General features: G+C 33.8%; 3 protein-coding genes across 11 annotated transcripts in view; 1 reads left to right on the top strand and 2 right to left on the bottom strand.

Annotated features, from left to right (window-relative positions):
• The window catches only part of LOC135846510 (ras-specific guanine nucleotide-releasing factor 2-like), a 131857-nt gene extending 130828 nt beyond the window's left edge, over positions 1 to 1029 (bottom strand). For 3 of the 9 annotated variants that reach the window (XM_065365629.1, XM_065365635.1, XM_065365632.1), the window contains exon 1: positions 678 to 1029. The gene's annotated coding sequence lies outside the window, so the exon portion shown is untranslated. Of the gene's footprint in view, positions 1 to 493; positions 622 to 677 lie in introns of those variants that run through there. The other 6 variants (XM_065365633.1, XM_065365639.1, XM_065365638.1 and 3 more) reach the window with 4 other exon arrangements.
• Positions 1030 to 9431: 8402 nt separating this feature from the next.
• LOC135848947 (BTB/POZ domain-containing protein 2-like) lies at positions 9432 to 11903 on the top strand. The gene is made up of 6 exons (XM_065369050.1): positions 9432 to 10251; positions 10323 to 10479; positions 10544 to 10722; positions 10785 to 11102; positions 11178 to 11412; positions 11513 to 11903. The coding sequence occupies exons 1-6, from the start codon at positions 9791 to 9793 to the stop codon at positions 11666 to 11668; spliced, it is 1506 nt and encodes a 501-aa protein (XP_065225122.1). The 5' UTR covers positions 9432 to 9790; the 3' UTR covers positions 11669 to 11903.
• Positions 11904 to 11927: 24 nt separating this feature from the next.
• Positions 11928 to 13869, bottom strand: LOC135848359 (ionotropic receptor 21a-like). The gene has a single exon (XM_065368259.1). The coding sequence runs from the start codon at positions 13680 to 13682 to the stop codon at positions 11928 to 11930; it is 1755 nt and encodes a 584-aa protein (XP_065224331.1). The 5' UTR covers positions 13683 to 13869.

Below are 13869 nucleotides of genomic sequence, written 5' to 3'. Positions count from 1 at the left end.
AATTTGCTCACTCACTAGTCACTTTTTGTACACCCAGTATAATTTTCACGCAAATTTTTGTTTAATAATGATGATTATTGTTTGCTTTTTCAACTGAGTAAAAAATGTTTCTAAAACCAATCTGAACGATGCAGAGAATCAAGAATTGCAAAATTTTATCATAAAAATAATCAACTTTCGAAAGTATTAAATCATTTTTCAAAAAAATAAATAAAATGAATAAAAAATTTTGTTTGGTTTTTAAAATTTTATGGAACATTAATCGAATCTAATTTATAATTTGAATGAAAGTCTCAAATTTCAAATTTATCTACCTACAATCTACATTCTCAATATCTTAACATTGAGCATGAATAAAAAATGAATTACTTTCCACCCAAATATAACAAAATAACAAAAGTTACGTTCACGAAATGAAAAAATAATTCCTGTTAAAAATTAAACTCGAGTAAAAAATTGCATTAAAATTTTCTAAAAAAAAAAAAAAACTTACCACAAAATTTGTAAAACCTTCACTACGAAATAAGTAATTAAAATAAATACGAAAAAAATTTAATTTAAAAATATTCACAAATGTACATCCATATCTAATCCAAGCGATAATTTTTTTCCTAGCAAATTTTAATTTTGAAAAAAATATTTCCGCGATAAAAATAATTCGAAATAAAAAAACTTACTCATTTTTGTATTGAAACTCACGATAAAAATCGCAATATACTCTCGAACGAAAAACCAAAAAAGTAACGTTCACTCGTGAAAGAAGCGTGCGATAGAAAAGTCCGGCTTCTGTTCTCTACTATCGCCTGTTACGCCCGTTTACTCGCGCGGAAATTCATCAGGTTGGAGATGTCGTGACGTCATAACTAAGCGAACTTTTGATTGGATGATTTTGCAACTCTTTTATACCCTGTTATGCTATTAGCGTTCGTGTTTGGTCAAAAAAAAATCACATTTGCCCGGAAAAACAAAGCACAATTACTCGTATATGCGAATCGAAGTGGATACCGAGAGATGAACTTTGAAACTGGCGATTTTTAAGGGAAAAACTCGACGGAAATATTTTACGATACGATTTAGGAAACGGTTATGTTCTGACTGAGGTTACATTACACTCGTGTGTGGTGCAGTTTTCTACATTTTTTTAAACAAACGAGTATAGAGGTGGGTAACGTCGTTTCACAACAAACAGACATAACATGGTACTTTGACGTAATTAAAAACATCTGCGCGAATTTCAAGCCTCAAGTTACCTTGCGATTCATTTTCGCTCCAAAAAAATCGAAATTAGAAATAACAAAACTACAATAGGTAGGTAGGTAAGCAAAGCAACGAAGGTTAGGTATCGAATAATTATGTACAGGTTTTCTACTCAAGGTATAGGGCACGGATTGAGATTGTAGCAGATCATGAACATTTTTCTTCTCATCAGGGACGTGTTCTGGGCTTTTGCTGCCCAAACTCAACTTTTTTCAATTGGTCGGTCGTTCCATGTAAACTCAGCCAACGTTTTTGAGTCATGCCTTTCGATTTCGTTCAAATTTTTTTTACAATATACACTCACCCAGTAAGTAAGAACCCCGCAATTAGTTTGGTCCCAGTCCCCTCAGGAGGTGGGTGGGGGGCTTCCATATTATTTTCTCATTGTCTCGAGGTACTCAACTTCAGCAGCCCATTCTTCCAAAACCATGATACTTTGATCAAAACTGATTTTACAGTTTGAAAAAGCATTGCATTTAGAACTTTTTAAGCATTTTGAAATTTTCAAAAGTTGAAAGTTGAACTTTCAAATTGAAAGTTCAAATTTCAAAATGGCGCTGTAAGTGGGAGCTACCATTTAAAATTTTGAAAAAATTTCCATAGACGAAACTTTTGATGTTTTTTCGAAATATTTAAGTTTCGAGATGGGATCTCTCAATGGAAGGGGAGCACCCCCACCCACAATTTTGGGCGAAACTTTCGAAAGAAAATCTGGGGCATGTGATATATCGAATTCTATGTTTTTGGTGACGCTAAACAAAAATATGACGTCAGATTTTTGATAGGACTCCATCCATGGCCCCCAGCACCTCCCCAAAGGGGGTAAAAGTTCAAAAAAGTGTTTTGTTTGTGCGACACATGGAATAAGTAGTATGTTTATGACGACGCTGAACACGAATATGACGTCAGATTTTTGATTGGACCCCATCCACTGCCCCCAACAATTTTTTTGGACTTTTACCTATTGGGGGAGATAGTGGGGGCCATGGGTGAGGTCGATTAAAAAAACTATGGCTATATTCGTGTTCAGCAATATCGAAAACATACTATCTCATGTGTCATCACACGAATATAACCATTTCTTTGAAGGGGTTACCCCCTATGGGGAGGTGCTGGGGGCCGTGGACGGGTCCAATCATAAATCTGACGTCATATTCGTATTCAGCGTCACCAAAAACATGGAATTCGATATATCACATGCCCCAGATTTTCTTTCGAAAGTTTCGCCCAAAATTGGAGGTGGGGGTGCTCCCCCTCCATTAAGGGATCCCATCTCGAAACTTAGATATTTCGAAAAAACATCAAAAGTTTCGTCAATGGATTTTTTCAAAATTTTAAATGGTAGCTCCCACTTACAGCGCCATTTTGAAATTTTGAACTTTTAATTTGAAAGTTCAACTTTCAACTTTTGAAAATTTCAAAATGCTTAAAAAATTCTAAATGCAATTTCGAACTGTGAAATCAGTTTTGATCAAAATATCATAGTTTTGGAGGAATGGACTGCTGAAGTTGAGTACCTCGAGACAATGTAAAAATAATGGATGCTCCCCCACCCGCCCCCTGAGGGGGCTGGGACCAAACTAATTGCGGGGTTCTTACCTACTGGGTGGGTATACATATTGTAAAAAAAATTTGAGCGAAATCGAAAGACATGACTTTCAAAATCGCTTTTTTTTGGTTGAGTTGACATGGAATGACCCCAATGCTCTCAGCTCTCTGGCTCTATAGATCATCGAAATTTATATTTATATACAACATGTAGGTACTTACTGTACTTTCCATTGCTTTTCAAAACTTTCACTCTACTCATCTCCCATCTACAACAATTTTTCTAAAATTTGCTCAAATAGAAGAGTGATTTTCTTGTACTTTTTTCGCTCGAGCTAAAAATTGTGATTTATGGTGATACCTACTCGACTCCCAAATTTCGTACTTGACCCCAATGGTATTAATCAACATTAAGGATTTTTGAAAAAGCAAATTGAAGCAAATGAAAAAAAAAATTGAAAATTACCTAATAGGTATCTATTATTCAAACTTTTATACATAATTTGACGAATAATTTCATTTTTTTTTGCCCAACTGAATTAAAATTTTGAAGAAATAAAAAATTTACGATAAAAAATCATTTTTCTGACCTTTGAATTTTTCAAATTCTGGAAATATGTATTTATATTTATCTAGGAATTGTAAATTTTGACCTATCGTGTAAAAGTTTTGGCCAACATTTTCTCTTTGAGCAGAAAATTTCAAAAATCTATCATCCAAAAAAGTCAAATTTGCGGAACACACACCGCATAGCTGTAAAATGTTGGCCCCTCTTGAATTTTTTGTTACTTGAAGAGGTGTTGTCAACCCAACTTATTTGTATTCAAATTATTTTCCATTAAAAATTTGCCTCATCTTTTTATACGGATAGTGTCCTTTTATCCTGATGATGCCACTTTATCAAGCTGCCCAAAATTTGTGAGGAAATTTGTTAGTCGAAAGCAAGGCTGTAGAGAACAGATGCGAGCCCGAGGCAAATACTTATCATTTGATCCATCTCTAGGGATGAAACCAGAGGTTTTTGAGGAGGGGGAGAGTGTCGACTGAAAATTTACCGAATGATATTGGAGATACCAATTTTGCCGATTGATACAATATTCATATGACTTATTTTTCTCTTTTGAGTTTTTGGAGGCTTCAAAAATATAATTTTTTTTAATTTCAAAACGATAAATAAATTGGCCCTAGCGAAGCGAGGGCGAAAGTTTTCAAAAATGTGTAGATATTTCTAGAGGCATAAAAATGAAGTTTTTCTAATTTCAATTTTGAAACAGAAAATATACCGGGGCGAAGTAAGGGCTAAAGCTTTCTAAAATTAATTTGTGTTTCGAGAAGTAAAAAAACTATTTTTTTTCTTTCAGCACAGGTCTTTCTGTTGCTGGACCCTTCAGAAAATTCGGACCCGGAGCAAACAGTCCCCTTTGCCCTCCTCTCAACGATCCTGGTTGAGAGCATGCGCGCAAATGACAGGGTTAATTCAGTTTTATAATTTATCTTTCTTAGTGTCTATTTCTATTTGTCTCGCACGAGTAGAGCTTTTCTTTCAATATTTTTTTCTCCCCTCGAATAAAATAAGTTCATGTTATTTTTATCCGGATGCAGCCCCTTCGTCCGGATGTTGTCCTTTTATCGGACTGCTGCCCTCGACCTTATAAGTCCTTAACTTAATACGGAGAACACGACCACGTCCCTGACTGCTCATAGCTACGTAGTACATACGTACGTAATGTTATAAGCTGTGAACTTTGTTGACGAATCTCTACGGGCAGTAATAGGTATACCTATGAATTACGTACAAGTTTTTGTTTTCCAATCGGCATGACGCACGACGAATCAAATTTTTGAAAATAATCTTACATTAAAATTCTGATGTGATGTAGGCTCATTTTTGTACCTTATTCGATATAGTGAAATAAGTCCCAAAGTTAATAATAATTTCAAATGAATTCATTCTCCATCGCTCACGTAGAACAGATATCTGCGTAAAGCTTTATATACCAGCAGAAGATTTGCTACAGAAACATTCGATGTCGGTATTCCATTCTAGTCTCGCGTTCTGAAGTGTTTACTGTGTATTTCGCGAAACTGTGCAGTGAGCAGTAACTTCGATAAATCATGCAGAAGTATAGTGATCCTTGCAGTGAATTCTTGCCAACACATGAAAAACAACAACTTCATCGAGAGAACCTTGACGGGTCATTCGCAGCTTTGAAGAATTTTCCAATTTTTCTCTTGATGCAAACAGCAATGGATAAAGTTATGGAAGAAGCAATACAAGAGATAATCACGCCAACGGAAATGCTCGAGCGAAAAATTGCACTCATGCAACTGCAACTGATAAAAGTACAGAGGAGCGTCGAAGATATCGACCGGCTTAAGATCCGTTTAAGAGCTCTAGAGGAGGAAGCACGTAGATCAAAAAATGGTTACCAAGTTTTAACTGAAAAGGAATGTAAAGGCGATGACTTGATAGACGATGACATAATAGAATCATTAGCGAAAAACACTGATTTTACAGCGAAGATGAAAAGCTGTGCTGCTACTTTGATGAATTCATCGGCGTTAGTGATGACTTCCATTTTGAAATACATTCGCTAGATTCATTATCTATGATTCTGATATTTAATAGGTATGCTAGTTAAAAATCTTCGATATTTTAAACATACTTAAAGCTTTATTACGATTTGGATTATTCGCAATTGCAAACGTTTTTATTTTACTTATACCTGCATACCTAATTTTAATGCTTTTATCACAAGTGGGTACCTGGTGTCTCAGAATAATGTGTTTTGATAACCCTAAATCGAAACAAAATTCCTCAAGTCAAAGTTGAAAAATTCAGCAACTAAAAAAAAAATGTGTGTTTTGAGTTATTGTTTCAATGCAAAACAAAAGCTGTTATCGTGCTCCGTTGTAACAATCACTCAACCACGTATTTTTTCGATGGTTATTCAATTTTTAAATTTTTACTTGACAAAAATGTCTCTCCTTTTCGACGAATCAAAATCACTTATTCTGGTACATCCGGTACATAAATATTTCTCAAAAATGTAATGCTTTTAAGCACCTTAAATTGTTTTCTCATTACAGAATTTTCAAATTTTTGCAGTGTTTTTTTTTCTTACATTTTTCTCAGTTTTTTCATAGAATGTCTTAAATGGGGTAAAATGTAGGCCGTTTTCACCAAATTTTGAAGTCTGCTGAAAAGTGATGGAAACAAGCCAGGAACCCAAAATTTTCCTACAGTCTTTTGTGGTCATTAGATCCTTCGCCCACCCCCCCCCCCAGCCTATTTTCCAAAAAATGCCAAAAACGATCCATCTCAGTATTTATCCACTATAATAACGTTGAAAATTTAATCGCCATAGGTATTTATGGAATTTGATTTTATTTCAGCTTACGTACTCACGGTACCTAAGTGTAAGTACCTATTTAATATTTGGCTTAGGTATTGAGTAGATGTGCTAAATTTAATTACGCTGTTTGCTTTGGAATACCTACTTAATATACGAATATAATTAAGTAGGCATATACGTAGGTCTTAAAAGAATGGGTCATTTGTTAGAAATAAATTAAAAATGAAAAAACAAACTCCTAAACGGCTGCAAATTGTGTACCTAGTCATTTAAATTTTTCATTTTATTTTCTAAAAAAAATTCAAGCAGCAAGAATAAAAACTAATTTTGTATAATACAGATTTTTCTGCTTTCAAACATAAATAAACAAATTATGTTTACCAAGTCGACACAAGCGAAAGAAATTAATACTCCTACATAGATGAATTTCATAAAATTACATTTTTTTTTGCTAAAGGTCGTTAAATTTTATAAAAGAAAAAACAATTCAACAAAAAGTACAAGGTACCTACTACCTACAAAAGAAAGTGAGTAGATACTAAATATAGGTATACCTAACAATGCTCACAAAGGATGATTTTTTTTCATTCTTAGGGGTATTTCGCTCTTTTAGCTCCGCATATTATGTACAAACCGTTTGGTAAATCAAAATTGAAAAATTCGAATTTCGAACACCTCTGGCTCATCTTTTTTTCTTTTGGTCTAGCTTATTATTATTTTGTTTTCAGTTGTTGCAAGATCAAACGGCCATGTTTTTTTAAAAAAATGTCAACACTATAACACTAAATTCTAAAAATCCATACAGGGTGCCCAGAAATATCGGGTACCCCTAAAAAAGTTTTCTGCTAAATACTTCGGTTGGTCACGGTGAATGATAATAATGATAGCAGATGATTGGTTGTAGGACTGGAGAGATAAAATTCCACCAATCATATGCATCTATTTCACGTTGCCAGCCTATATTTTAAATGAAAAACTTTCTTTGGGGTACCCAATATTTCTGGGCACCCTGTAGGTACCAACGTAATACGTATTTTAATTCTCCAATGCCCTTGCTTTTTCTTCATCATCATCATCATTCATCATCGACTTATTCACAAAATTTCGATTTTTCCATTTCATCAAATTTTTTACTTTACACCGGTCCTCTGTTTAAATTTTATTTATGGGACTAAACATCAAAAGAAGAGAAGGATGGGTTCTTCTAACTAAACCAAACATGCGGCTATGGTGTTTTAATCTTCTTCACTCTGATAAAACAATAACGTAATTTGGTCTAAAATAAAAAAGGTGGGTATTTCAGGACTTACGAAAAAAAAAAAATCACTCGTGAAAACGGAGCATCGAATGAAGAATTTTTTCACATTTTGCTCCGTTTGCAATATGGACAGACATGTGGCAAAGCCTGAATTTTTGTAGATGAAGACAATTTATTAGTTTCAATATCAGAATCGCGAAGTCCAAAATTGATAAAATTTTACTCAATTGAACATGAAATTTTCAATTTTTCAAATCACTATTCACTGTTCCGAAATTAGATGACAAAAATGTTCACAAATATCCATTTTTTTTTTTTTTTTTTTTTTTAGAAATTTTGAGGTAGTGCATTTTGATTTTTCAAGAATATCCAAGGTTACTTTCATTCGTTGCACTGTGTTCGCCCAGAGCGATTTTTTTCTGGATTAGCCACCCAGTTTTTTTCACTCTATATATTTAGGGCCGTATTCTGTAAACGTTACCTACCTGGGGATCACTTGGCTAAGTCATAAGTGATGAATTTTGAAACAATTTTTCCAGGAGTGATTAAATTTTTAAGAATGTTTTTTTTATTAAATTGAGAGATTGGACTCAGAAGTTTCGAATTATCATTGTAAAAATATGAAATTTTCATTTGTTTACATAATTAGAAAAATTGAATCGAAATTCACTACTTGACCAAGTGCTATCGTTGTGGACAGGAGAAAATCAATTCCTTTTCCTTTATTTTATTGCCTATTTATTTTTATTTTTGGAATTTTTGAATTTTTGGATAAATAACAAATAAGGATAATATGGATTTTATTTATTTAATTTATGACCCTTTTATTTCTTCATAAAATCAACAGTGTTGCGCTCCAGCACTGCACTAGCGCTCCGCGTATTTTCACCGAACTACTGAAACGAAATCATCTTAGGGCTCTATATAAACCAGGTGAGCGCATCCACCATTTTGTTCCCTGAAGTGATAACGAACCAGTAATTATGCATACAATTTCTTATGTAAAAAATGCAATTTTTTAAATTGTTCGCGAGTTTGGGTGAACTGTTATGCAGTCTTAAATTAAAGACAATAAAATTCCCTATCGATTGATGTTAAATTTTGATCATTTCGCGTAAAAATAACGATTTAATGAATATTTCTATTTTACTGATTTTTGCATACTACGTACGTCATCTTTAAAGTAAAAATACTCGAAATTTTCAGTGGACACATAAGTATTTTATTACAGTAAAATGTTCGTTATTTTATCCTCTTTAAAATGAGCTATTACCGAAAGCTCTGCATGCAACCGTTCAAAAGTTTTCGAAGTTGAAAGTTGCGAAAATCAGCTGCGGGCAGTAAGTATTTGACTTTGAACAAATTTTACTCAAAATTTTCAACGGACACATGGATATTTTAATACAGCAAAATGTTCGTAATTTTATCGTCTTTAAAATGAGCTTATAAAGAAAGTTCTACCTCTCATCGTTCAAAAGATCTTGAAGATCAAAGTTGCGGAAAGTAAAATACTGATCAAAACTAAGTGACTGATAACAGTGATAACACAATTTGACCACTTTCCGCAACTTTGAACTTCAAAAACTTTTGAACGGTTGAAGGTAGAGCTTTCGGTAAACAACCATTTTAAAAAGGATACAATTACGAACATTTTGATGTATTAAAATACCTACGTGTCCACTGAAAATTTCGAGTAATATTAGTTCAAAGTTCAGTACTTACCATCCGCAGCTTGTTTTCCCAACTTTCAACTTCGAAAACTTTTGAACGGTTGCATGTAGAGCTTTCGGTAATAGCTCATTTTAAAGAGGATAAAATAACGAACATTTTGCTGTATTAAAATACCTATGCGTCCACTGAAAATTTCGAGTATTTTTAGTTTAAAGACGACGTACGTAGTACGCAGAAATCAGTAAAATTGAAGTATTCATAAAGTCGTTATTTTTTCATGAAATGATCAAAATTTAACATCGATTGATAGGAAATTTTATTGTCTTTAATTTGAGACTACACGTAAGTTCACCCGGACTCGCGAACTATTGAGAAAATTGCATTTTTTACGTGAGAAATTGTATGCATACTTACTAGTCCGTTATCACTCAGGGAACAAAATGGCCGATGCGCTCACCCACTTATCATCTGTGAGTGTGAACAAAAAAAAAACACTTCTTGCAAAATTTTCCAAACTACGAAACAAGTACCTACGTATCTTTTATGATAATACGTATTTTTAATTGAAATTCACCTGTATTGTTTATCACTTTTTGTTGTTTTCTACTTATCATCGAACAACGTGAATTTTCGACGTAAAATTTTTTCTGCCAAATAATGTTTGTGTATAGTTTTTCATTATCATATTGAGGGTGATACTATGGATAAATTTGACATTTCGCTCGATACTTCGGAAATTTTACAAATACAGTTAGCCATCACCGATGATGTTGTACCGCCAGTAAACGATCGAAACAACAGACTTTCTCAAAACAAACGTTCCTCCTCATCGCAGAATCTAACCATCAAGTATTTCCCGGACGATTATGCTGATAACACCAACGGAGACTCCAGTAAACCAGCCAAAGTACCATATAATTGGCAAAGTTCAAAAACCTGCATCAAAGAACGTATAGAATTCATGTTCAATAACGAAACTCTAGCCGATGTACATTTCGTTGTCGGTAAAGATGCAAAGAAGCAGAAAATCCCAGCTCATAAATTTGTACTATCTGTCGGTAGTAAAGTTTTCGATGCCATGTTCAACGGGAATTTGGCTATGAAATCGGATGAGATTGAAATACCAGATGTTGAACCGGCAGCATTTTTTGCTCTATTGAGGTAATTAGACGAATTAATTACAGAAGTTACGAGAATAAGTTATTGATTAATTCAATGAACATATGTTACAGATTTTTATATTCGGACTGCGTTCGTATTGGACCAGAGACTGTGATGACTACTTTATATACTGCGAAAAAGTACGCGGTACCTGCATTGGAGAAACATTGCGTTGAATTCTTACAGCATAATCTATCACCGGATAACGCTTTTATGTTATTAACGCAGGTGCGCATTTATTATTTGATATGATTCTGTCAGAAAGATCAATTCTAATTGAAGCAATTTTCAGGCTCGACTTTTCGACGAACCTCAGTTAGCATCGTTATGTTTAAAAACTATCGATCGGCATACAGGGGATGCTATAACAGCAGAAGATTTTATAGACGTGGACCTAGATACATTATGCTGTGTCTTAGAACGTGATACATTACGTATTAAAGAAGTGAAATTATTTCACGCTGTACTGAGGTAAATATTTTTTACACTCAAAGGTTTCTCTTCAAGATTTCACACTAATTTTCTGCTTACAGATGGGCCGAGGCTGAATGCAAACGTCAGAACTTACCAGTTACAGCGGATAACCAAAGAACTGTGCTAGATCGAGCATTGAAATTAATACGTTTCCCATTAATGGCAATCGAAGATTTTGCCAGCACTGCTGCTCAATCCGGAATACTAACTGACAAAGAAATCGTATCAATATTTTTGTATTTCACTGTTAATCCTAAACCATCGATTACTTTCCTCGATACTCCTCGTAGCACTATGACTGGAAACGAGTTATTTGTCAATAGATTCCAACAAACTGAGATGCGTTGGGGATATAGTGGCACTTGCGATAGAATAAGGTGTGTTATCGATGTAATTTACTGATTTTATAACGTGCAAATCGAGTTTACTGAATTGGGTATCGAATGTTACAGATTCACTGTGGATCAACCGATATATGTTATCGGATATGGACTATACGGTTCAGTGTATCAGCCAGCTGATTATAAAGTATCCATACAACTTATTCAAGCATCTTCCGGTAAAGTTCTCGGTCGGAATGATACATCTTATAGTGGTGACGGAACTCCCAATATATTCAAAGTATTGTTCTCTGAGCCTATACAAATAGCTAGGAATACTAGTTACATCGCTTCGGCTGCTATTCAGGTAATTAATTCTCAATTCTCGGATCGTACGGTGTAAATTAATTGCACTCGTATTTTCAAAAATAAAATTATAATTATATCGAAAAATCGTCTTTTTTCAGGGGCCGGATTCTTACTATGGGGCTAAAGGGCTTCGTAAAGCTCTTGCAGACAGTCCTAATGGTAAAATAACTTTTCAATTCATTTATTCAAATGGCAATAATAATGGTTCCTCTGTTGAAGACGGTCAGATTCCGCAAATATTATTTTATACGTAATCCTTATACTTCTAAGAAGACTTATTTTTTTTCTTTTAGTTTGTTATAATCATTTTGCTGAAGTCGACAAGCCTTGAGAATATTTTTTTTATGTATTTTTTGTTACCTTGTGAATTTTCCTAATGAACATCACCGTTGGTTGTTATCGTTCTCGTAAAGATATTTTTCTATAACCTGAAGTTACGATCTAAAATGTCTCTAATTTACTTAATTAAATACATATTCTAGTGAATAATCCATTTATTTTTTTGTACTGTAATCAATTACTTTTTGATTTAATAATTTCTCTAATAAATATGCAAATACTGCAACAATATCCGATAATTAATATCATAAAAGCGACTTCCAAATCGTTCAACGTAAATATCTTATTCTCCATTTGTTCGTCACCGTGTTTCAAATTAGCTTCGGGTTTGAACTCTTTAAGAATTTTAACCATGACCTCTCCATCCCACTTCATGATTATGCCAGATTCGATCATAGATGCGATGACCGAATTGAATTCTTCAACAAAAGGAAAATTTTTAGCTACGATAAAAGTTGTATAGTACATCAAAGGACATTCCGTAATTTTATGAACAATCACGCTACGATTCTGTTTCTTGATGGAGAAATTACGAAATAATTTCTGTTTGTGATGAATAAATCGAGCGAGAAAAGTAAAATTAAAGTTAAGAAAGTCGTCATCTGTAACTTTGACTACTTTTTTAGCTATCGTTCTCAAAGTAGAATCTTGTTCGAAAACATGAACTAGACCGGACGAGCCAAGTTTGATTTCCATACCGCTACGATTCAATTCGACTAACGTGTCTATATCCTTATAATATTGAGGCACGCTGAGTAACATAACCAATGATCCTTGGAAAGACGTCACAATTACGTACATCTGGGTAAGGAATATAATCAATATGATACGTGAACTCAAATACTTATATTGTAGAAATGATACCGGCATGTTGATGGCTACCGAAAATATATTTAATAAAATATTCGAATTTTCTTTCCATTTCAAATGATTTTGATGTATGTAACGTATGAAATATCTCACCAGTCCAACAGATACGAAAGCCAACATCATAGCTAGCCACACTTCTTCGGGGAAGCATTTAAAAGGTGCCATGTATTTCGGTATTTTACCACTTTTAGGAACTAATAAGCAAACGTAATCCATATTCATAGGGACGAGATACTGGTATTCATCAGTGTGAGTTTTTTGGATGAAATAACCATTACAAGCTATATCACTTCTGCCATATACGATATCACCTAGGCCACCGGTGTATTTTCCTTTTGAATAGGATCCGAATTTTCTTCTGTCGCTGCTACGTTGGACGATTGGTGTGAAATTTAGCTTCTTCGAAAGTGTGTGCAATAGTCTATAATTCGCTCCGTATACTTTACCATCTATTTGCATCACTTCGGGAACACGTTCAAATAATGTAATCCTTAGAGTAGTGTTTTGAAAGTTATTCAATTTGAATAAATTCTTCGCAACGAAGTTGTTAATAGTGATCTTCTTCGAGCTGTTTGAGAAAATATCATAGACTGATCCATCGTATGGGGCAATACCGTCGAACAGAATAATTCGACGAATCTTGAATCTGATCCATAAAGTATGCAGGATTTCCGTCACGTCGTAATTTTTCAAAAATAAAATGAAATACGATTTGGCATTGAAAAGTTGGTAATTTTTGCGAATAAAGTGCAGCAAGATATGTCTCGAGTTGAAGTAAAATATATTCAATTCACCTAGCAACGTTACCGACGAGTTTTTCAATTTGAAAATTGATACAGGAAGAGAAACACCTCGCACTTGGTTACAAATCTGAGTGCAGAAATTCGTTTCATTTTCGCAAATTATTGTTACGTGTGAAAATTTATACTCCGAATTTAAAATTGCGATGATATTTTGAATATAATGATCATCAGTAAAGGTAGGTGAATCAGTGAATTTAAAATTCAAAAACGCGAAACTACTAGAAACATGGAAAAAAATGATAAAGTAAAGAAACATGTTTCTAACGAATTGCTTTAGAAACGAATAAACGCGAAGGGGTATTTCTAACGGTGAAAATAATGAGTAAGTATTCGAATACCATTCATTCGATATTTCAATACTTCAAGTGTTTTCAGGGTTGAAATATTAAATATTAATTAAACAAATACTAACGATTTGTAAATATATAGAAAGAAAACCACTT

Source organism: Planococcus citri, chromosome 5 (genome assembly GCF_950023065.1).
Source record: "Planococcus citri chromosome 5, ihPlaCitr1.1, whole genome shotgun sequence".
Taxonomy (NCBI): domain Eukaryota; kingdom Metazoa; phylum Arthropoda; class Insecta; order Hemiptera; family Pseudococcidae; genus Planococcus; species Planococcus citri.
Note: the sequence above shows the minus strand (reverse complement) of the source record. Positions and strands in the feature narration are given on the sequence as shown.

What these genes read in the sequence shown, in the direction of transcription:
- LOC135848947 (XM_065369050.1), top strand. Translation starts at nt 9,791, where the DNA reads ATGGATAAATTTGACATTTCGCTCGATACTTCGGAAATTTTACAAATA. An exon ending in GCATTTTTTGCTCTATTGAG is followed by an intron (nt 10,252 to 10,322) that starts GTAATTAGACGA and finishes CATATGTTACAG; the next exon opens with ATTTTTATATTCGGACTGCG. An exon ending in GGCACTTGCGATAGAATAAG is followed by an intron (nt 11,103 to 11,177) that starts GTGTGTTATCGA and finishes CGAATGTTACAG; the next exon opens with ATTCACTGTGGATCAACCGA.
- LOC135848359 (XM_065368259.1), bottom strand. Translation starts at nt 13,682, where the DNA reads ATGTTTCTTTACTTTATCATTTTTTTCCATGTTTCTAGTAGTTTCGCG.